This window comes from Anser anser (assembly GCF_964211835.1).
Source record: "Anser anser genome assembly, chromosome: 7".
NCBI classification, from domain to species: domain Eukaryota; kingdom Metazoa; phylum Chordata; class Aves; order Anseriformes; family Anatidae; genus Anser; species Anser anser.
In genome coordinates, this window is record NC_139727.1 from 18,054,729 (window position 1) to 18,078,642 (window position 23,914).

The 23,914-nt window shown below is 39.5% G+C and overlaps 1 protein-coding gene across 8 annotated transcripts in view; it reads left to right on the forward strand.

Annotated features, from left to right (window-relative positions):
• The window catches only part of LOC310902572 (uncharacterized protein), an 881,556-nt gene that overhangs the window by 494,281 nt on the left and 363,361 nt on the right, over window positions 1–23,914 (forward strand). The window contains exons 21-28 of one of the 8 annotated variants that reach the window (XR_014586774.1): window positions 834–917; window positions 4,510–4,591; window positions 13,286–13,504; window positions 16,489–16,556; window positions 16,982–17,107; window positions 17,546–17,649; window positions 18,682–18,891; window positions 20,219–20,633. Coding sequence is in view for 4 of the 8 variants with exons in the window: in XM_083844328.1 (XP_083700454.1) it covers window positions 4,510–4,591; window positions 5,208–5,349 (224 nt within the window). In the remaining 4 variants the exon portion in view is untranslated. The other 7 variants (XR_014586775.1, XR_014586776.1, XR_014586773.1 and 4 more) reach the window with 7 other exon arrangements.

The window sequence follows — 23,914 nt, forward strand, 5'->3', positions numbered from 1 at the left end:
TTCTTTCCACCTAAATAGCTGGGCAGATTTTAGGGTGGAGATAAAGTATGCCATATGCAAGTTTTCCTGCTGAATACTTTAGATTGAGGACGATGCTGAGGATTTTTGACATTCAGGCATCATTAGAGTCATCTTTTTTGATGTCCTTTATAGCATTGGTTAAAGTGCCTCATCTGGTAATGCTGAACTAAATTATTTCTAAATATACCCATTCTTGTTGTAGAAACTAGAAAGCATAATATATTCCTCTGTAAGCTGTGTGGGTGTCTTCTCTGGTAGTATAAAAATGTTCACTCCCAAGTCATTTCATCTACTTTTAGATATCATAATGACTTTTCTGCCAGATTAAAGCACAGTGACCAGGGAGGGATAACAAGAAAGATTAGGGCTGTGGAAAAACTTTGTTATGAAAGAGTGGAAAGATTGATACTGTTCACTATGGAGAAGCAGTAAGTAAGAACAGATATTAAAAATTGCCCTGTCATTTGTTATTGTGAAGGCAAGAGGGGGCTCATTCCCCCATGACATCAGGAGATAGGTATATTCATTTAAATGAGAGACCTAATGTCAGTTTGAAAGTAAATTCCTTGCTTTTCCCCAGCGGATAGTTTTACCTCTTTCAAGATGTCACTTAAGACTAAGAGATGAATGAGACTTCTTTTAAATAATAATAAAAGAAGCCTACTAATTCATTAAGATAGGCAGAATTTCCCATTGTATATCCAGTGTGACAACACTACAAATGAAAAACTAAGCCTAAAATGCTCGAGGCATTTGGAAGAATCATAGTGTTTCAGTGCAATGGATTGTAAGTAAAACTCCTCTATTTTCAGCCATTTGCCCCACATAACATAAAATGATGAGAAGAGTCAGAGGAATCAGAAAAAGAGAAGACTTTATGGAAATAATATCTCTGGGTAATGTTCCCCTTGTGTTATCTTCATAAATATATAACCTGTATATAATACATAAAACAGTAAAGGAAGTTTTATGTAATCTTTGGGACTGTTTTTCTTAAATGTCAATTTTTTTTAGGTAGGAATTATTTAACTCTATGACTTGTGCCATGAATAGGAAAGGCTTTTCTTTGTGAACTGAAAAATGCAGGTTACTTGAAACTAGGGATAAATTGTGTCTCCTGGCATGCATGTAAGTAGGTATTTAGTTGAGACACCAGTAGTTTTAATGTTTAACTTAGGAAGTGTTTGAGGTTTAGCATATTTCTCCTAGAGAACTTGTCTGATGTTTTCATTTTCTGCTGTCTTTCCGGCTTAGCAGGAGAGATGATGTGATACTGAAACTCTTAGCATGCTTTGGTTATCTACTGATACATGGGTAATCCAGAAACTTGTCAAAGAACAACAAAAGAATATGAATCGAGCATCTAAGTGAACCGTAAATGAGAAGTGTATCTGGTAGGCTTAGAAACATGACTCCAAAAAAAATGATCCACTAAAAAAATGAAAGAGCTCACTAGAGCCTGCTTACAGAAAAGGCTTGACAGGTCTGAAAAGGCTTGCAGCAGACGTGCCAGCAGGTGTTTTATCCTCCATCATGTTTTGCAAGGACTACAAAGGGCTGTCTGATTACTTAATTGTCTGGCTGGGCTCTGGTATTTTGCTCATACTGTTTAGATCCTTGCTTTAATAGGATAGTTGCACTCATTGGTTTTGTTTAGTTTAGCAATCGTCTTCCTGACTCACAACCATAAAATATAAATGGCTTAACATGCAGTAATTGAATCCACTGTCTGTAGGTGCTTCAGGAAGCTCTGTGATTAGTTTGTTTTTCCCATCTAATATAGCGCTGCCTTTCTAAATGGATTCCCACCTGGGGGAAGATGTGGTAGAGGGAATAGGAGCTGGAGAGAAAAGGGGAGAATTTTGAAAAGAAGAAAAGCACAGAAGTTACATGCTTTTCCTTCAACTGCCCAAACACTCACCTCCCCAAATGTGGCTCTTAAGGCTAAGAAACCCTGAGCCTAGCTTGTTTCAGCAGGCAGCAGCACCTGTGCCCATACAGCACTAGCTGTGCTGCTGGCCCTGGTCTACAGCTTCAGGAACACATTGGCATCTGCCCCTTCCTGGTTTTATTTGAAGCAACACGAACTGGGCTATTTCTAGTTTACATTTTCCACCCATCCAGGAACCTCATAAAATTTTCAGAATATAGGCTTCCGTGGCATTACAGGAGATGCTGATGAAAAAATTAATGTGGTTTGAGTAGGATTTGATTTTTTTTTTTTTATATAAGGCAACTGATAAAGCCAAAGGGTAGGATATTTTGTGTCCAACCCTATATTCTATTTTGTTTGAAAGAGGAAATTGGTATTAAATCTTTTTTTTTCGTTAATGTCAAGGTTCTTTTTAAAACTTAAAATATTTTGTATTCTGTTTGAGCTGAAACTCAATCTCTAGCAGAAGTTGCAACAGATAACTGGATTCTGGTTCTTCAGAAAATCATGATGCTACATTTATTGGGCTCTTTTTTGTATCTGTAGAGCACTGGGTTATAATTTGTCACTTAAGGCTTTTAATTAGAAAGTGTAATTGAAATTTTCAAACACAGAATACAAATCTCTGTAAGTAACAGAAACATCTTTTGAAACGTCTCATAAAATAAACTGTGAAAGTTAAATGAAAGTGAAAATTGCAAAAGTTGCATTTCCTTGCACAAACATGTGTAAGGCAATACCCATTAATGCTACGGCTTCTTCTTGGGTGACAGAAAATAAATTTTCTGTAATAGACCATAAACATTTCAATTACTAAAACATGCAGCCTAAAACTTAAGCAGGTATTTTCTAATTGTTTTGCATATGATGAAATTTCAGCAAGAAATAGGAAGATAGCAATAGAATAAAACCATAATTTATTAATAATTACTTCTGCCTGACTGGCGAGTTTTCCCCTGTATAGGCTGGTGTATTGAGTATTCTAACTCAGTCAGTATCTTCATGTAGACTTTGTTTAGGTAGCAAGCAGGTAAGTCAAGCGCCTTGACTCAATTTTTGGTGGTTGTTTGACTGTAACCCTTTGGTGAAGTAAGGTGTAAAAGATGTACTGGATTGTTACCAACAGCTTAAAAAAAATCTATATATAATGTAAATCTCACTAGAAAGGTTTTTTGTTTTTTTCTCAAAAGATGATATCCATGTTATCGTAGAGTAGACCACTAGGTTAGAATGGTTATTGCAGGAGTACAAATTAAAATGGAGAGGAAGAGTAAAAGAATTGGTTTTTTTGCACTCCTATGCAAATCGCTTTGGAGGAGAGATGCTCATATAGACAGAGCCTTGCACACACTTGTTGACATCCCCACCAGGCTCTTTATTCTTACTCGTAAGAGTTTAGACAGCAAAATTTTCAATCTGTGAATTTTGGACGCTGAATCCCAACAAAGTGTGAAGCTCTTCAGGGAGAGAACTGCATTATAATGACCAAGTGCTGGGCTCTGGGAGAAAAGAAGGCAAATTTGCTGTCTTGTTACCCCCAGTCAGGAGCCGGGGTGTGACTCTCAGCTTCGTGGGAGACCAGGCTCAGGTTTATATTTGTAAATGGAGGTTTAACAGAATGCACATGAGGTTTCTGCACCTAATCGATGATTACACAAATGCTTTTCAAAGGCAGGTGCATTGCTTACGTGTCCTCTCTGCACCTGGTGATAGCTGTTGGCAAGGTTCCTGCTTTCCCCATTCCTTTATGCTGCCTTTCAAATGATTCCACAGCTTGTATCTTAAATTATTTGGGTAATAGCTCTTCATATGCAGCTAGATTATGCAAACCAATTCACTTAGCAGTCTAATTGCTGACCTTATGTGCTCGTGTTGCTAAATATATGATTAGCTATAACCAGTAGCAGTCTACCCACAAAACTCCAGCAATACAAAAGAGATTTTTCATTCCCCTCTTTTCATCCCACAGAAACAAGAGCAAGGCTTCCAAAATTTCTCCATTATATGTATCTGGAATCTCTTTTTTGCAAGTGGTTTTGTTCTGTTCTATCCCAGCAATAGTGTTTGAGCAACTAAAATAAGCCTGAACTGTAGACCTCCCTACTTGAATGACAGCTCTTCATTCGGAGAGAATGGTGAAGGAAGAGGAAATCAGAGAGCAGAGAGGTTGTTGTGTGTTTGGAAGCAAGTTATTTGAACCCATTTATAAAATGGTTTAGATACATTTCAGGCAAAGGGACATTTTGGTCCAGATTCTCAGCTGGCATGTCAAATGAAGTCCTAAGGAGAAAAAAAAACCACGATTTGACTGGTATGTCCTAGGAAATACTATCGACTCCTGTGAATAGGAAGCAAATTCCAAGGAGCCTTCAGTGGAATGAATGAGAAGAGGGGAATATTTATCCTGAAATACGTGTTATCTTAGACTTTTCTAGCAATTAGGTCTGAATCTGTGGAATTGACATTTATTTTAATGTTTTATTGTTCCTCTTTGTATTTTGGTGTGTTTTATTTTATTTTATTAGTAAACTGAACATGTTTTTGTTCTCTTACAGTTATTCCTTTGGCTGCTCTGAAGTCTTCACACACAGACATTCCAATGGAAAGTTGGACAAATGACAGCAGCAGCACAGTTAAGTACGTATACTGAAATGTTTGATTTTTTTTATGCTGTCAGGTTGAAAAAGCGCTTCAGGTTATGTACTCAGATACACTGAATCACTATATAATTTTGCACACTATACAGTTCAAATACATAACAGAGGAACTAGGATGAACTCCAGGATAGTGGTGGCAAGTCATAGAAATTTGCAATTTCTTTTTTGTCTTAGGGTTACTTTAAGTGAAGCATGTACTTCCATTATTTAGTTGCTTGTTTCCTTCCTTTTAATACCTAATGTAACCATTAAGTACTGCATTTTAAAATGTATTTCAGCTGAAAAGGTTGGTAACAGTAATCATAAAAAAAGTCATAAAAAAAAAAAAACAACGAACTGTGTTCTGCATTTTGTACTGAAAAGGAGTAAATACTACTCAGGAGAAATACTGCTCAGTAGGCAGTGTGGAGGCAGTGGTCAGGGCTGTCCTCAGCAAGCCTCCCCAGGAAAGGAGTGGGATCGTCCCAGCATGGAAAGCTTGCTGGTGCAAGAAAAGGTAACTTGCATCAGGAACCAAGCTGGCTGTTCTGCTTTCTGTTTTTAAAAGAGCATTGACAACCAAAAAAAAAAATCTGAGCGGGCTCTTCCACACCCAGGCCTGAGCCAATTAAGAAGTTAGGAAAACGTGGTCTGTGGACAGAGCTACAGGAAACAGCTTCAGTGGAGAGTTTGTGGAAGCCACGAGAGAAGATTAAAGCCATTGTGTTTGTAATCTCACATCAGTCCTCCATATGGTAAAAACAGACCTGTTGTTTTGCTTGTTTCAATTCATGAAGATCCAGGTACTTTTTTGTGGCCCTAATGAGAAATTCCATCAATCCAATCTCTTACAGCGGAGATTTCATGTGTAAGGTTCCAGTTTTGGTGAAGGTGCTGGGGTGTGTACAACTGGTGTATGCTTTCCGCAGGAATTTAAGTAACAGACCTTGTTGACTGAATGGTCAATAAATGAACATTTCCTTTACCAGAGGGAACTTATTTAAAAATCTGAATGAATGCTCATTTAAACCTTTTGTGTGGTTTGCTCAGTACTGATATTTGTCTTACCAGAGAATTCATTAACTTTAGTCTTGGCAACTGTATATGACAGTGTTTGGTTTTTTTTGCTGACCATTTGAACTCGAAGCTTAAGCTTCTTAAAGTAAATTAATATAAACAATGTCTGCTGAAGAACTTAAAGTTGTCACTATTAATGGGAAATTCACAAGTTCTCCATCTCCCTGCAGAAACCCTGATGTGTTTATTACCTTTTCAGCATCTAACCTAAGCACACAAACACCTACTGGTACCCAAAGGTGGGGACTACAGCAGAGGGTTGATTCAGTGACTTGGTCAAGATAGCAAAAGGCATCTGTGAAATGGGATCCAGGTCTCCTGAGCTGTCCAGCATTTGCTCAGATTTCTGTGGAACCTTTGCTGTCATACACTCAGAAGGTAGCTTTAACATCATGTAATACCTGAAAAGGAATGTTCAACATCTACGACGTTTTAATAATATACAGGATTTAGTAGTTAAACTGATTCTTAACTAAGCAATTCATAATATATTTTGGTTTAATAGGTTGCATAAAAATACCTGCAAAATAAAAATATATTTAGACAAGGCAAAAATTTACTAGAATTTCAGGGATCAGTTCATTTTCATACATTTTGGCTCTATGAGTCTGCTTTAGTGGAAACATCCTTTCCCTTTATTGTATACTTGCACTCAACAGACATCCAGTAAATCACAAAGCTGGAATCCATAAAAATATATCCATAACACATATACATAAATCATTTGGCTGCTTTATTTATGTATTTACAGGCCTTTCGCTCCTGTTTTGAGCAAGCTAAATATTTTGACTTCAGGAAAAAAAAATTGGAGTTCTATTAAACGCTGTAAATGCAGTCCAGTTTTTCCTAATTCTTGTCATACACAGTTGCTGTGCTATTTCTAGTGAGTGGTGTGTGCATTAATGCTTAGGTGATTGAGAGTGACAAGGTGACTTGAGAGCTACCTCTGAACCATCTTTCTGACCCACGTGGAGTATCAGAGAGCCCAAGGAGAGAGTTGAGCACGATTAGTTGTTGTTTTGTAACTGTATAATGCTACTCCTCTACCAAAATCAATGAGAAAGCTTGGTGATTAATGTAGGCTTCAACAGAAGGATTTGGAGTGGATTCCTCCTAGCCTATTTAGTCTTAATCACTGTTTTCTTCCGTTTAAAGAACAGAAACTGGGGAGAGAAAACTGAAGCTTTTCTCTGGTTGTGCTTCAGATAAAGTACATTGGTCCTTGTCCACTGGGTTGAGTTTCACACAGTTGCCACAGGTTGTGTTTGGGTTTCTTTTGCCCTTGAAGAGCTTGGAGGCTGTAACGGCAGAGTAGCGTGCCCTTGAATAAGGAGAGACAGTATTTCAAAGATTTTCTGAGGCTGGCAGGGCATTTGTGGTTGAATAATACTCTCAAGGAAGAGGAACTCCCTGCAACACCACAGCTTCTGTCAGGAAAAGATTTTTTCTTAAGGGTCACTTTTATCAGATAAGTGTAAGAGCATTTTGGCTTTGGTCTTTTAAAACACAATCCCAATATTTCACTTCGGAGTCCACAAAACCCACAAATATTTTCTTTCATATCAGCTCAGCAGCATTTCTCTGCTGCTACTCTGTTACCAGCGCCTCACTTCTGCCCATTCTCTCCCCTGAGCCAAGCTGTCTGCAAAATCCTCCTCTCCTGGAGCAGAGCTGTGCCATGCATCCTACCAAGCCTGGTCCAGAGGCAGAACTGAGGACACAAAATGCCAAAGTATTTTTCCTGGTGAGCTCCAAACGATTAACTGTTCATCCCAGTAACTTGAAAAATAGCAAGAAATGGAAAGTAAATTCCGTATTTTACTAAGCTTTTCTATGAAGGTGTTGAATGATGATAATGCTGGATGCCTGACGCACCTTTGAGGGTCAGATGCTGAAGTCCATTGCACTGTAGCTTGCTTAGAGCCTTTTCAAATCCCCATGAGACACGTCTGTAGCATTAACTAGCTGAATGCATGAGAAGGTCTGTCTGTTCCCAAATCTTCCCTCTCATGTAATTGTTTTTTCTTGTGGTTCACTGTGAAGAAGCAAGTGAGGTGGGAGGGAGCTTCCCCTGGCTGGGACCATATCTGCAGGGATGAACGGGGTCGGTGAGGATTGCCTTGTGACCAGCCCGGTGCTGGCAGCATGCCACTGGCTGAATCACTGAGCACACACAGTCTCTTCTGTTAAGGGCATAAAGGATATATCTACTAAGTGCTTTTTATGCATCATTTACATTTATGATGCAAGATGACCAAAAAAAAAAAAAAAAGCTTAGTTTTTTTCCTACCTAATTAGGTATGCTTCACGTTCCTACTCTTAAGAATAGTAATGTTGACCCTGTAATATATTCACAAAGAACTTTTCTTCGGGAATGGTTCTTTCTTTGCAACATTCCCAACAAGTCTTTTTTTCCACCTCTTCAATTCTTCAAGTATGAGCCGGTTTGGCCCCAAATCCCCCGATTGCTGCTGGTGTTAAGATAGGTAGTTATCTGTTCCACTTTATCACTTACCTAGAGCACAAATAAAGCTTGCAGGGAATATATCATACACTGTCCTATATTAATTTGCCATGAAAGGCTTGTGTAGTGGGAGACCTCAGGAGAGCTAATGGCAAGCAATTTCAGGCAAAAGCAGTGGGAAAATTTCTTTGTAAAATAATATAGTAAATCAGCAGCTAATCCAGACACCCCTCTGGGAGCACAGTACTGGAGAACATAGGCAGAGCTTTCTTTGAGGCGTTGAATGGGGGCAAGGCAGGATCCTGCAAGAAAAGAGCGCTCTCCAGAGGGTCTCTGAGCCAGCTCAGTGGCAGTCAATCAGAAGCAATTACTGGCAGCTCTTCTGCCTTGCGATTCGAGCTTGGGGGCAGGACATGGCCTGTGCATGCAGTCACGGAGGTGGCTGCAGCATCTGTCTCTGCCAGCCAGTGGCTTTTGTTCTCCAAGTTTTCCAAGGGTTTTATTCGCCCCCTCTCCTCTTTCCTTTTTTTTTTTCCACTTTTTTTCAAGCTTGCCATAGCTTAGACTTATACTGCATTAGCAGCAAGTATTTGGGATCATCCTTTATTGCCAACCAGTTAAACATAATTGTTGCATCCTTCTGGCATGCCCACCTGTTCGTTCCCATTAAGAAAATATTACCTGTATAAAAGTGTTAGACTTTGCATTGTTGAAGGAAGGATTTTGTCATATGTTAGCATAATAGTGTTTGAAGTCGGAACTGAAAAGAGTAAGATAACTAATAAAAGCGAAATTCAAGTCAAAAGGGTGAAATTAGTCTGCTTCAGAAAGTGGGCTGACTGTTGGAGAAGCTGCACATCGTTGGTGCTCAGGTGAGCCTGAGAATGAGAGCAATGAACTCAATAGTGGCATGAAAAATGATTATTAAGAGGGAAATTAAAGGAGGTCTATTATTCACTAACTGAAAGATCTGATGAAGACATTGACTGTGTTTAAATCAATCTTCTCCACCAATTTACTACAACTCTTCAGATTTCAGCAGTGGTTGCCTCAAGAGGCTATTCAGGAGACTAACAGCCATGGAACAGGGATTGAGCACCGCCTGGACTACAAAGTGCCAGAGAGACAGAAATGGGAGAAGCTGTCAAGTTATGAGAAGCTGGGAGTGTCGTAAGGTAGTTGGGAGTGTCTTAAGGTAGTCAGCAGAGAGCTGATGATTTAGAGAAGAGGTGATCAGAGAAGTGATCATAAGCTATGTTCCCCCAGCCCCATCCAGCCTGGCCTTGGGCACTGCCAGGGATGGGGCAGCCTGGGACAGGGCCTCACCGCCCTCACAGTGAAGAATTTCTTCCTCACATCTACTCTGAACCTCCCCTCTTTTAGTTTAAAGCCATTCCCCCTTGTCCTATCCCTACACCCCCTGACACAGAGTCCGTCCCCAGCTTTCCTGCAGCCCCCTTTAGGCACGGGCAGGCCGCTGTGAGGTCTCCTGGGGCCTTCTCTTCTCCAGGCTGAACAACCCCAGCTCCCTCAGCATGGCTCCACAGCAGAGGGGCTCCAGGCCCTGATCGACCTCATGGAATTTTTGTCCGAGTCATCCATTAAAAGTCATCCACATCACAACTGTTGGGATTTGTTCTGTTGGGACTGTTTGCCTGTTGGGTTTGGTCAGTGTTCTACCCAAATCCTCGCACCCAAGTCTAACGCGATTCTTTGCAGAGGAAAAATCAAACATTACTTAGAGCTCTTAAAATCACCAACTGTGCAAAGAGAAGTTAGAAAATAATTAACAAACAAACAAAAAAGTGAGAAATCTTTACCAGTCTGTACTTTTTATAAAGTGCTTACGTGCACAAATTGATAACGAGAGCATGGCTATACGGTAATGTAATGATTGCTGGTGTGTTAATATAAAAGAAAAAATAGTTGGTACGTTAGATATTGAGGCATCATGCTGTTTCACATAATGAGTAACTTGGAGGAGTTTGTTATGCTTTTCTAGACTGAAGACTTATTTGTTTGTCTTAATGGTTGCTATAAAAAGGACATTTTACAATGAACAGAAGAAACCTTACTGAAAAATCCCCAAATAATTCAGGCAACTGACAAAAGGCAGTGCTTTCTGCTATGAAGATGATATGAATGCCTACATTTTTTTTTCTCACTGTCATCCACTTTTAGTTAGCTTTGGAGAGTGATTTTATCTTTAAATATGAATCAGACAATGTTGCCAAGACAACCTCTATTCCAGCTTTTCATTTCACCCACAGTGTGTGCTGAACCTCTACCAAGTCTTCTTCCAGAGTGATCGGTCACTTATTTTTCAAGTGGGATTTGATTTGATGAAGCAAAATATTCAAAGTACTTGATTTTCGTGGTTTCTCGGTGAATTATTCTGGCTAGCTTCATTTGGCTCTGTCTCTAGGGCTGGAGGAAGTTAATCGCACTGGCAATTGGATTCCAGCTTAGGAAGCAGAATATTTGACTGAAGTTACAGCTCCGCAGCTGGTGGCTGCTTTCCTAGCCAAGACGTAGAGCTCCGCAGAGGGGAACGTGCAGGCGGTGACGGAGCACCTCCTGTGCGGGGTGTTTTACACCATTTCCTCCAGAATATTGATTCTCAGTGTACTGAACCTGTGTTTTTAGGCTATTAGAGTTATGTCTGCTTTGTATTCCCTGCAGATGTTGTCTTACTGCAAGGTGTATTTGTTGAACCAGACTGACTTTTGCTGCTTGGCAGGTACAGATTGGCTGCCATGCTGCTAATGGGTCAGGCAGCAGGATGTGGGTTTTAGCTGCTTGTCCTCAGGGTTTCCTGCCATGAAAACTTTAAAAAAAAAAAAATTCTATATAGGCTTTGCTTCGCTGGGAGAGTGACAGACTAAAATTGTATTTGAATAAATGTAGACTCCCTTTAATATTAAATTTCCTTTTAATTTCTTACAACCTCAATGTATTTTATGCCGCTTTTGCTCTTATTTTTCGCTACTTTGCCAAGACTCCCCCTTTACCAAGGTACTTATCTGCACTATCATTTTTGTAGGTTTATTAAAAATGACAGTACTGTTCTGTCTTAAACTTTCAACAAAGTAGGCTCTTGTGGTGTGATATTTTAATTAAGCAGACCAGTAGTAATGGCTCAGCTTCTGTAACTATAAAATGGAGGAATCTTGGGCAAAAGGGCTTGGGTGTTTGGTTTTTTGTTCGTTTGTTTTTTCCACTGCCTCAGCTAATTCAGTTTCTTCAAGAAGCCTAGTAAGATCGGTGATTAGATGACAACCAAGAGACCACCAGGAACTGAGGCTGTAACCAAAGCAGTAGCAGGCGGCAGCTGGTCTTTGGCAGAAGCATGCAGGTGGGCACCATCCACAGAGGCGAGGGCTCAGCAGGGATCTGAAGAGCCACCCCCGGTGCCTTCTGGCTTGGCATTCAGTGGTTGGAATTGTTTACCGAGAAGCAGATGAAAGATGAGAAAGACAGGAATTCATCATCCTGAGATGAGAGTTTATCCAGTGACAGGCTTTATATGATCACTGGTGCTCTGAACAGTGTGAGTTTTTCACTGAGAGAAAAAACAATTTCCCCACAAAGGACTTTTTTTACAAATACTTGTAATGTTTCGATTTTTTTAGATATTACATCCCTTCCTTCCAGCAGAGGGGCACAGAGAGAGGTCTAAATCTGTACCACGTCCATCTCCTAAAAGTCCTTTCCATTTTCTGAAAGGTTTGCTGCAGTCAGGGTAATGTGTTTCTGGTGTGCAGATTTAATGTAGCCTTTCTGTTATATTTACAAATGTGGAATCTGTTGATATTTAATATGATCTGTATTGAAACCACAGCGTAACTGTAAATATTATTTATTTTTTATATGCAAACTGTGATTTTTTTCACATTGACTCCATATTTCATGGTTTGTGTCAGGAAGAGAGGGCTGTGGAAAACCCATCAAAGTTGGCCTGTGTACAGAATAAAGAAAATGCAGATTATATTGGGGGCTGCAAGATACTACAGTGAAGGGATTGTTCTGAATGCAATACATTGAAAAGTTATTTCAAGCAGGGATGTAAATGACATTTCAGGTTTTGAAAAGAATAATTATGTGATCTGTCACTTGAAAGAGAAACTTTTAGGTTTTTATGTTTCAACCTGTAAAAGACATCTATGGGATTTAATTTTAGCATTTGAATAAACTTGATGGAATAAAGTGGAATTGCTAATAACCTTGGTCTGTCAGACACAGCCATTAGCTGTTTGTCCCAGGGGTGCTGTGCCCATGCACTTTTTCCTGACACAACGACCAAGTCCAGCCCTCGAATCTCTCTTTTATTTACCATGAGGCATCTTTGTGACTTGTAATGTACAGCCTGAACAAGTGACTTCTGTTTGAATCCTCATTTCCTGAGGACAGCTTTGGATGTTGTGAGTGACAAACAGAAATGTCTGTTCCGCTTTGGAGCATATCCAGACCAAAACCTATACTATGTTGAACTGCTCAGTTTTGCAGCATAGCTGGGCTCTGACGTCTTTACCTGCTCTCTTGCTTTCTGTCTTGCACCTGTGTTTTTTCTTTTGGTAGGAAATTGAATTTGGAAACCATTGAAAGTGCAGAGACACGACAACAAATTGTCTTGATAAGAAATTACCACAAACTGTGCAAATGATGTTTTTCACACAGAGAGATTCAGCAGTACGGTGCTAATAAGAGCATTAACCTTTTCGTGAATTGATTAAAGGAAGAAGAGAAAAACATAGCATTTCTTTTTACAGACAGTAACAAAACTTTCCCAGCTGGTTATAGGTTCTGTAAGAAATATCTATACATCTATAAGTGTTGGTAAACATTTCTATAAAATATAGCAGGTACATAAACTGTACAATCCAAATGTTTGGTGCTTGGTAGAGAACTGAAAGAACTGTAGCCATCTGTGAGATAGATGGATGATGCAAGAAAAGTATATGTGTACTTACTGAAGTAGACTGTGACCACAAGAGATTACCTCTGGAGGTTTATTAGTAATTATTCTCTTCCCAGCTTTGTGATTTAACCAAACCACAAGGAAAAAAAAAAATAGGAAGAACTTGATGCCTTTTCTGCTTGCTTTTGAAAACAATGCTGACAGATTGCTTTATTTTTTTTTTCTATTCATAACAGGGTGACATTGAGCCAAACATCCTCCACCCCAGTAGTTCACTCTAGCCTGGCAGTTGGCAGCTGCCTGGGAAAATGGAAGGCAGGGGTTCAGATCATCTCAGGTGGAGGATAGGAAGGCATTTTTCCAGCTATATTAGCAAGTGGATCAGCCAAAAACCTCCTGGGAGTGCTGCTGCCACATCTGCTGCTAAAGAATTGGGGCTGCTTAGTATCATATTGGTAAGGGACAGCAGAAGAACAATTTTCAGTGTCAAAAACACCTGTGCAGAGAGGAGGGGGAAGATGCATCATACGCGGTGTAGGGGGGCAAAACGGAGGGAGACACCTGGCATTCAGGCTCACCTCTTAGCCTTCTGTCTCTTCTTCTAAACACCGAGGTTATTGTTGTTAGAGAGATCTGTGAAAAGTAACATAAGCCAAGATCTCACTTCTGTCAAAAATTTCATTGGAAGTGTAAACAAGAGGGAACTGACTGTTCCCTCTGTGTGAGGGCGGGTGAAAGTGTGTAACACATCCCAGTTACATGCCTTCCAGAGGGTCCCACGAGCTGCACTCCCCACAGCTTAGTTACAGAGAACAAAGAAGAGAAGAATTTACATCTGGTGAAATCAAATCCCTCCCTGATCTTTCCCTGATCAACCTGACAGCTTCTAATTGCTATGTTCAGAGGTCCCGCTGGACTTGATTATGCTCTGCTTTTAACATTCATTGTCATCTGAAATATTCCCTTGAATTTCCAAAGATAAATATTAAATAGGTTTATAAAAGTTTCTGGAAGGTGAACAGATTTAAGTGTTTATGTAATTGGCTAACATGATGAAGAATACTCTTCGGTGTTAGTAATTGTTGCTTTATTCAGTTTCACTGCCTGATATCTAACATTATGAAGGTCTCCCAAGGATGTGGAGTGCCACCTCCTAGACAGCCCTTGTGGAGTAACCTCCTGCTTCTGAGCCCTGGGAATTCTGCTGGCTTCTTATGCATTCCCATCATATCGGCATACTTTGTGTTTAAATTAGCGCGTGCCATAAAATAATTTTGCACATAATTTATCACTGTATCACTCATTGATATATTGCAGCCGAGACAAATGGATATTAATTAGCTGGTTTTGAACTTTACTGGAAGGCAGAGACTCCTCTGGCCACTGGCCATGGAGCTGATATGTGGGAACCCTGCGATAATCCTTATGTGCCTTTGAAAGGTTATTTTTTGTTAGCAGTGCTGGCTGTAGTAGCCAAATGACACTAGAATGCATTAGATGTCAGAAGAATGAAATAGCTCTTCTCCTACAGACATTAGAAATTAATGGTTTGTATTTCTGTAAACTTTGCAACTCATTTCCATGAACACAGAAGTACAATCAAATTGAAAGACGAGGAAAGATGTTAATAATTAGATGTTACTTGGTTCACCGGAGGTGGAGGTATATCTCATTGCTAAAGGCAGCGTTGACTTGGAGGGGAGAGCAAATTCAGAACAAATGAATTCTTTTGCAGCTAACTAGTCCAAATCAAGGAGCAAACATCTTTCCCATCCTTTTCCTCTGCTTCATAACTAAGCATATAAAAAGAAACAAAAAACAACTCATCCTTTGCTTTCAAAAGGAATAAATTAATCATTATGTATTATGTATCAGATGTCTACATCATTTATTACAATTGCATCTGGAAGCCACACTTAATTTAAATTAGCATAGGTTTCCTAGCCTTTCAGTCTCCTTTATTTTGCTAAAATGGTGGGTAGCCCAGTAAGTGAGCACTGTTTTTCTTCGTCAGTCTTAAGAGTCCAACATGCCTCCATACCTAGCAGCTATAAAGCTACATAAAACAATTTTCTAAGTCTATGAAACAAACTTCTTATCTTGCTTGATCTTAGTATGCATTGTCCACAAAATAACTGTACTTTAAAAAAATATTAACTCTTGATATCTTGCTCTGCTTTTACAGCGTTGGCATTCCTTCAGACTAAGTGTAAATACAGAGATAAGTTCATGTGGTTTGCAAAAGAAAGTGTGTTATCTATTTTGGCTTGCTAAAGCACACAAAGTTTATATGTCACTATGAAAGAAAATAGAAAAGAAAAACAGTTATTTGGTAATAACATTTCTTTGTTTTCCGCAGGCAATGAACATATTTTCAAGGTGTTTTCGGTATTGATTTTTTTAATCAAACATACCTGTTTCCATATGCAAGTTGTTCAGTTTCTTTGGGATGCTTCTACATTTATTTAGGCCACTGAACTACTGTGCAGAGCCCTGCACTTAGCCAATACAGAAGCCACTCTTCCTCTTGTCATTCCTCATGCTTTTCTGCTTACCACCTACTGTTTCACCCACAAAATAGATTATTTTTTTCTGGAAGCAACACTATGGGCATAACAAGTTCCTCAGAACTGTCACAGTTCACATGTAAAATGGCCTTTTAAAGTTGTCTTTATGACTGTTGTAAATCTCTTCATTCCTGCTCGTAGTGCAGAACAGAGTGTTTCAGAATATGGCTTGTTCGGGAAGCTCTTTTTCAGGACTTTTGCAGTACTCAGAAAGGTCTGGGGAAGGGTCTCTGAGATGAAAGCAAACCCGACAATTTGCAGCTTACGAGAATTCATATAATTTTAATAACTTTGGAAGTTGATGTGCATTCTTCATGCCAGGAGGTTGTGATGGTGGCATTCTGGTTGGATTGCGTAAAAGGCAGTGATGGGAAGTGAGATGCAAGTGGTCAAGTAAATGGCAATGTCACTGTTTGAGAGAAGGCAGTAAGTCAGAGGCAAAGAATCTGAGGAAAGGAATTCCGAATTGCTCTGGGGTTAGCCTGTTGGAGCTAGGAAAACGATCTTCATCTAAATAATCGTTAGGCTGTTTTGATGATTCTGCGTCTCCATCACATACATCCCCTTTTGGGGTCTTATTCAAAATAATTACCCTTCCTGTTCTTGTAGGACTAAAGAAATCTTCACTGTGCAGTTTACGGTGCGAATTGATGTTTGCTCTCTAGGGAATTCTGATTGTTCATTGTTCTAAAACTTAAAAAAAAAAACACATTTATTTATAAAAAGTACATGTTTTAAGTTATATTTCTTTCTTTCTTTCTTTCTTTCTTTTATTCTATTTTGTAAATTGACTCGGGGGGGAGTTAATAATTATTAACTTTTTACTTTTTCTTAGAAACAGTTATCTTTCTAACCTGGTATTTCGTGTCTAGGACCTGGAGTATCCTTTTAATATTCCATTGGACCATTTCCACAACGATGTCCTGCTGTTCCCCTGCAGGTGGGAAAAAGTATGAGAATAGTATTAATAGAGAAAAAGATAAACAATAGTGATGTTTCCACAAATGAGTTAGCGGGGTTGGGATCAGATCTTACTATCACGTGCCAGATTGCTTTCAGCTCAAGATATATAGGAGACATTGGGACAGTTACTGCTCATTCTTTTCCATGCTCACTGTGTATTTCTATTGATGTAACACTGCTCAAAAATGTAACTGCTAATAAAACTCTACTGTCATCTATTATAAATGCAGACACAATAAAATTAATCACAATAAAATCTCTGAAAGGTAGGGAAGAAATGAAAGTTTTAGAAGTTAAGCATGAAATGGGAGTTCTCAGAGTTCTGGTCAATGTGTGAAGAGCCTATCACAGGGAAAGCACACCTTCAGATATTTGACGTGTGAGGCGTTTTGTCTTTTTCAGGGAAATCTGATGGATCATATGCTACAGCTTCAGATGTCTGTTCATTTCTTTGGATGTTTTAAAATAATCCAGATTCACTTCTCCCATGTGATTCATGACTGTTGTGCAACTTCTGTTAATCCTGAGGTCTGTATGTAATGTAGTTATCAAATAAGTGTTTATTATTATCATAATGGCAAAATTCACCAAGCCTTTTTTTTTTTTTTCTCTTGGAATATGAGCATTAATTTACAGGAGAAATAAAAAGCGGGAACTTCTGGCATCCTGAAGAAGTGTGGTCTAGAATTTAAATTTGTAATGTTCCTTTTTTCCTTTAAAATATTACTGTCTTCCAAATGAAAAAAATAAAAATAAAAATGCTATGGATCTGTCCACATAAGGGCTTGGAAGTAAAAAGTTAAAATCTGCTGGATGTTTCTCAGAACTGAGACACGTAATTTGACTTTGGTTATCACAGGTCATGTGTTATGCCTGTGTGCTTTGCAGCAGGCAGCAGCACTTCAGTTAAAGTTTTGTTTTGTTTTGTTTTGTTGGTTTGGTTTTAACTAAAAAAAATATTAATAGGAAGAAGAAGAAGAAAAACAAACAGTCCTCAGGTTAGAAGCTGTCACAAAGAGCAGGAGTGCTACCGGTGCCTGAGGGTCCTATTTTGGCAAGGAATTGATATGGTAAGATATACCAGATCCCTTCAGCAGGTAAATTACTTCTCATTGTACAAAAAGAAAGCAGAAAACCTCATCGTGTTTTTCACCCTGGGCAAAATTCCCTCCTATCCCCAAATCTACTGATCAGAGCGACCCTGAACATGAGTCAGCTGAGCCAATCTGGCAGCTCTGAGTAATGCATTTTTGTAATGTCACAGGGCTGTGGTCCATGTCATGCAGTTCTTCCACTGCCGGACTTAAATTCTACAGAAAAGGGAAGAAAAAATAGATTTTACATGGTGTGGAGGAGAAAAGGTTTCCTGGCTTACTTAAGCGATATGATCACTCCCGAAAGCTTTCTGCCGATGCAGAATAACAGAGAGATTTCTGCCTTTTCCAAGGCCTGTGAAAGGGGAGGCAAAAGGGTTTATAGCTTTATAGGATGTCAGTTTGAAGTATCAGTCATCATGAGCCACAGACAGACGTTTTCTCCCAGAAGTTAGACTTATTTAGGCAGTCTTCTAGGGCATGAGATGCCCCAGGGTATGAGACATCAGCGACAGCAGCGTGAGAGGTATGAGTCAGGACCTATGGGAACCTGGTGTCTTCTCAAGTGGCAGCTGGATGTCAGGCAGGGGATGCCCCAGGGCATCAGAAATGGTGCTAGATGTCTGTGTTTAGGCAGCTAGACCCCACCCCAATCATTTCTTACAGGCTCCAGACAGTACAAAATCTGACATTTTTCTTAGCAACCCGTTGCAGTGTTTCCTTATTCTCTTTGCTGCCTAATTGCCTAATACGTCATGGTTCAGCTTGCCAAACTTCGAGTCCTAGCTGTTCGATCCCCTGTTTTTATCAACCAGGTTGAAAGCCTTCCGCTACAGCGGAGTTTTTGGCACGGTGCTCGGCCTTGTCTTTGATTACAGCAGTAGAGCTTGTTCTGTGATACCCATTGCCTTCTGGCTTTGGGCTTGCTTTGTTCTGCCTGCCCTACGGGTATGTTCTGCTGTCTCTGTTTCATCAAAACCCGACTCTTGTTCTTCTCTTGTCTGTCAGGTCACTCTCATCTCTCTGGCACCAGTCTTTTTCTGATGATCCTATTTCTGAAACGTCCTTGCAAACCACACAAAATGGTTGGTAACATATCCTTTCACTGCTCAGCAGATTTTTGCAGGGGTGTTGGTCCCTTTGAAGCTCTAGATCTCTGCTGTGAAGAGAGGAAGATCTAGAACAGATGTCTGCCGCAGCTTGTGTGTCAGATACAAGGTATGTTGGTTCTGGAGAGAGCTTCAGTTTACATAAGGCTTCCCCCACCTGGTATATCCCTGTGTGATCTCCTTATGGCAGTTGCTGCCTTGCAGGAGGCAGCTTTCCAGGCAGACACTCCTGTGCTGTCCACCTTTCTTCAGCACATGCACAGTTCACCTTTTCTGTTTCCTGGCAAAAATCACCAGCTTTCAGTGATGCCTGTTGGTGCACAGCTCCGGCCATTCCCTGACCTTGAGATGGGCTTTGTAGGCCCTCACTCTTCAGACAATGTCACTGGTACATGGTCATGAGACTGCCTTGAAATTCATATCTAACCCAAAGGGTTTGTTTGCCATGACTTCACCTCTCATGGTCTGAAGCTAAACGTCACTTTGAAGCAGCTGTTTCACTGTATGGGTGTCTTGGCCTGCTGACTTCTCCTGTCTGCACAGGTGTTTAACTTAACTTGTCTTTTCAGCAAGTGCTACTGCCTGTGACCTTCTGTCTGTGAGCCTGATAGGAATTCTTCAAGTCACCACTTCTTTGATGGTAGTTCTGAGTTAGCCACTGTAAGACCACCTCAACCATATCTCAATTACAGCAGCACCATTGTCACTAATGTTAGGATTTTGGGGTCTTCTGATTTACTCTTGTTTTTTTGTTTGTTTGTTTTAATGTTTTCTTGCTTATTATTACATTGACTTTCTGCTTGCTTTTTTCATGTGCGTAATTCTACAGCCGCTTCATTGAACTCACTGAAAGAAGCAGGTGATCCCTAATTAGGCACTGAAAAAAATTGCTGCACCGCATTTCATATCTTTTTGACATTTCAGCAATGAAACAGTTTCTGTTAGAATCAAAGTCTGAATGTGAATGAGAGAAAAGTCTCTTAGTTACTATTCAGAATTCTAGTGTTGGGCACCACTTCATGATATTTGGGACAAGTGGGATCAAGTATTATCAAGTCAAGTGTGCTGTTTTCCTGGTATATAGAAAAATATATTTCACAAAAGAACTCGGTACATGAAATATGCTTCACCAAAATCCTTTTCTTTTTCTAACAATTGCATGGCAGTGCTGCTCTGTTTTTAATCCCCATTTATAAGTTGGTATTATTCAGATTTATTTTCCTTTTTCCTTCAGCCACAGAGCAAAGATAAGAAAAGAATTGGAGACTTGACTATTTTATTAGCTTTCCCTCAATACCTTTGCAAAACACGCAGAAGTTTTGTCTGTAGTAAGTCAGCTCCAAGAACTGCCAATTTCATGTATTTTCATGAGTTTTGCAATGAAGAGTATCTATTAATAATGTTTTAAACATTTCACATTGTTTTTATATTATTAGAATTGTTCCTCCAGCTAAGCATGGGACATTTTTTGATTTGTATTTTGTGGGAGGTAAAACTTTTAAGAAAGTTATGGAAGATTCTTCATTGCACCAGGTTATAAAATCAGGAGGGAACAGATAAAGCTGCATGTGCCTTCTCAGCTGTCCAGGTGAGATGTATGTCCACTTACTTGTCATCAGAGACATGAATCTATCTCCTCTGAGAGTTATCAGAGCATTTGCCTAAAGCTGTTCCACCCGTGGCCAAACACGCAAGGAAATTCTCTCTCCTTGGCCTCCAGATGTCTCAGAGGTAGCACCACTGCTTGCCTGCCTAATTACTTTTGGATTTCTCATGATTTACCCTTTGATTTTGTATCTCTTTCCTTTTTGTCGTTGGGGAACACATTAAAATAGAAGTGGCTTTCTTTTCCCTAACAGCTTCACGTGTTGTGGATTGAACATGAAAGATGTATTCTAACTGAGGTATTGAAAGAAAAAAAATCTGCGTGTCATGCATAAATGTCTGTAGTAGCAGAACGGGGGGTACCTACAACAGCTTGTGAAGGGCACCTGGGGAAGTGGAGCACAGAAAGATTTCAGCCTGGGGGCAGAGATTCCTCTTGAATGCAATAGTCCCTGCCTACCCTCTGCCCTATTGAGGAACATAAGAAATTGTCTGAATACCAAACTTAACAGAACAGAAAAAGGGGGGGAAAAAAGGTAGAAGAAAAAGGGGAGAAATTTCAGCCATGTCAGTCACAGCACTGCCATCTGTCCCTGCTTTGCTATGTCTGTGGCATTCTTCTCGCGGTGCTTCGTAATTTTCCAAGGCTTTACAACCAAGTGCATGAGATGGGTATGGAAGCTGCAGCTTCCCTGGTGTTATGGTGTGTAGTGTATTAACATTGCCTGGGAGCTGTGGGGAAAAATGATTTTTCTGGCATTCTTCCTGACATATTCCTGGCTGAGTGATGGGTGGGTAACTCAATTAGACAGAGTGAAAGGTGGCTCAGAGAAACTCCTGTCATTCAGTGAGTCTTGTTTCAAAAGTAAATCTCTTTTCCATGCCGGTATGTGGCCTGTGAATAGGTTTGTGCAACCTACCTGTTACCCAGGGAAATTTGCACTTACCATAAACTCCTCTGCAGGAGCATTTCATGTTTTAGGCCAACATCTGAGAAAGCTCTGTGTCTTTCTTGCATGAGTTTCACCTTCAAAGCTGACAATTTTGCACTGCCCAGGGGCTGCAGCTGTCCATATCATCTCCATGAGGATGCAGGTAACCTCTCTGCTAACTGCCAGCAGTTTCACTGTGCCCTGTGCTCTCTGTGCCCGTGCTGAACCTTTGGTAGTTTTCAGTTGTAAACCAGAGCCTTTAGATGTTTGTGAGTAGTAAACAGCATGTAAACCTGATCTTCTTGAGGGACCAAATGTATATTACCTTATATCGGTGATATACCTAGCATATTAGTTCTCTGTGATCATGTAGACTTGACTACTTCTGGTGAAAAATCCCTGGTTTATTCACTTCAGTCTTAAAGTTATAATTTCAAACTGGTTACGTCCCCACATTATTTATGTCCCCACATTCTATTTTGGCTAATTCAATTCACTTGAGATTGTGCACATCTATGTCCACCTATGCAGATGCATGTGAATGACTGCAATGCCAGAATTACCTTGTTTTTTGTTGAAAGTAGTTCAAAAGGAATTAAGTCACCTTTTACACTTGGAGTTTGTCATTCCAATAAATGAGATGTATGTATCTTTAGGTGAGCTGACTTCGTAACTGATTATTCTGTCCTAGAGGAAAAGCACCGGTGTCACACCATGGCTAGCTTCTCTTTTTGAAATCTCAGTTGCTGCAGAGTATAGTTCTTGACATTGACAGGAAAAACTCTTACATTGCTCACAGGAAATTTAAGTCACTTTGATTGCCACCAGGGGCTATGTGTGCATGTATAACTTACACACAAATGTAGTATATAACACACAGTGTTTTTATTTTCCACCTGCAAAAAATGTAAATGTGCCTGTATTCTCAATACATTATTACTGAATTGGACAATTCTTATGCTTGGTGCTATATTCTGAAATAATTGATTGGGGTCATTGGTTTTTTGTTTGTTTGTTTTAATTCATTTCTTACTGGTTGAGCTTACAAAATGTGGATGGGCTTTCTTTTGTTTTTAACAATGTGCTTTGAGCAATACTGTTTTTCTTTTAGCTAAAAAGACTTGTATATAGAACATCACATCTGTTACTAACCTCTAAGGAAGCCTGAACTTCTGTACAAGAAATGAGCAGGATAACTAAAACAATATTTTCTTTGTCTACCCCATTACACATCAACTAGACGAATTTCAGAAGTTCCTTAGGACTGCTGTAGTCCGGCAATACATTTCCCAAAAGCACAAAGCCAGTGCAGTAAAGGCAATTTGCTGTCTAGCCTCTTGACACCGTGGTCAGCCATTTCACAGATTTCAGTTTATGTCATCCATTTTCCCCCTGTGGTTATCCCATCAAAGGGAATTAGACTTTTCTGGCATGATTTATTTTCAATAGGCCCTGCTATTTATTTATTTATTTATTTATTTATTTAGCTTACCGTCTAGTAGATGTTTACCAATTAATTTTCACTTGTTTCCATCAAGGTGTGGCTGAATGGTCTCTGGGGTTTTTTGTTTGTTAGTTTGTTTTTTCCCCTCTTGATGTCTGGAGAAGAACAAACAGAACCTCTAGGCACTTTCCCCTTGTTGCCTGTAGTTGTGAAATAAAATATAATAGTTTAGAAATTGCTTTGGCTGGGGTCTCAGGAAGAGGAGACACTTTTGCTTTTAAAGTATAACCTGAGTTTTGTGGCTGTTTATAAACATAGATTTATTTTCTCTTAATCAGTCTGCTGGGAAACAAAGCTGGAAGAATCAATGCCATTTTGTTTTCTCTTTAACTGTACTAGTGTGAGTGGGGTGTTTTGTTTTTTCTTGATTTTGATAGAAGGAAAGAGCAGTGAAAAAAATAGAAATTGATTTGGCTTAGAGTAATGCTGACATTTCTTTCAAATTGAACTCCATAGTGAGAAAAATACATTCCCCTCATTAACATGACCAGGAGCCCAAATAAAGAGTTGATGCTGCAGTATGAGCAGCAAAACACTGTGTATTCTGTAACTTCATGATCATTAAAAATAGGAATTTACTGCAGAAGAACATAGTCCTGATATTTTTTTAAATTATCATTGGTGCCTATTATGTCATACTGCATTTTAGACCATGTCGGTTGTTTTCACAGTGCCAGACTGAAAGCCTACCCTTCTTTCATGAACTTGTACTTCTCATTGAGAAAGTTGGGCATGTTGGTATATTAGTGGAAGGCAGTTTGTATTGTCATGTAACTTGTACATCATTAGTTTAGGGTGCAGTTCTACTACGTACTTTTTAGTTTCAACTTGGATCAACAGTCTTCATGGACTATTACGCTCTACAGCTCCACCAAGCTATAAATTATGCGTTCATATTTTGAGATTAGTTTGTAATACCTCCACTGTCATTTAGTCACAAGGGCTTTGCTGTTGTTGTGGAAGTGTGATAATTAAATGAAACTATTTTTTCATGTTTTTTTTCATGTGTGTGTGCAATGCAGAACACAACTGTATTGTTCTCAAATGTACTGTTTCAATAGGTTTGAGACAAAATTTTCCCATGTCCATTC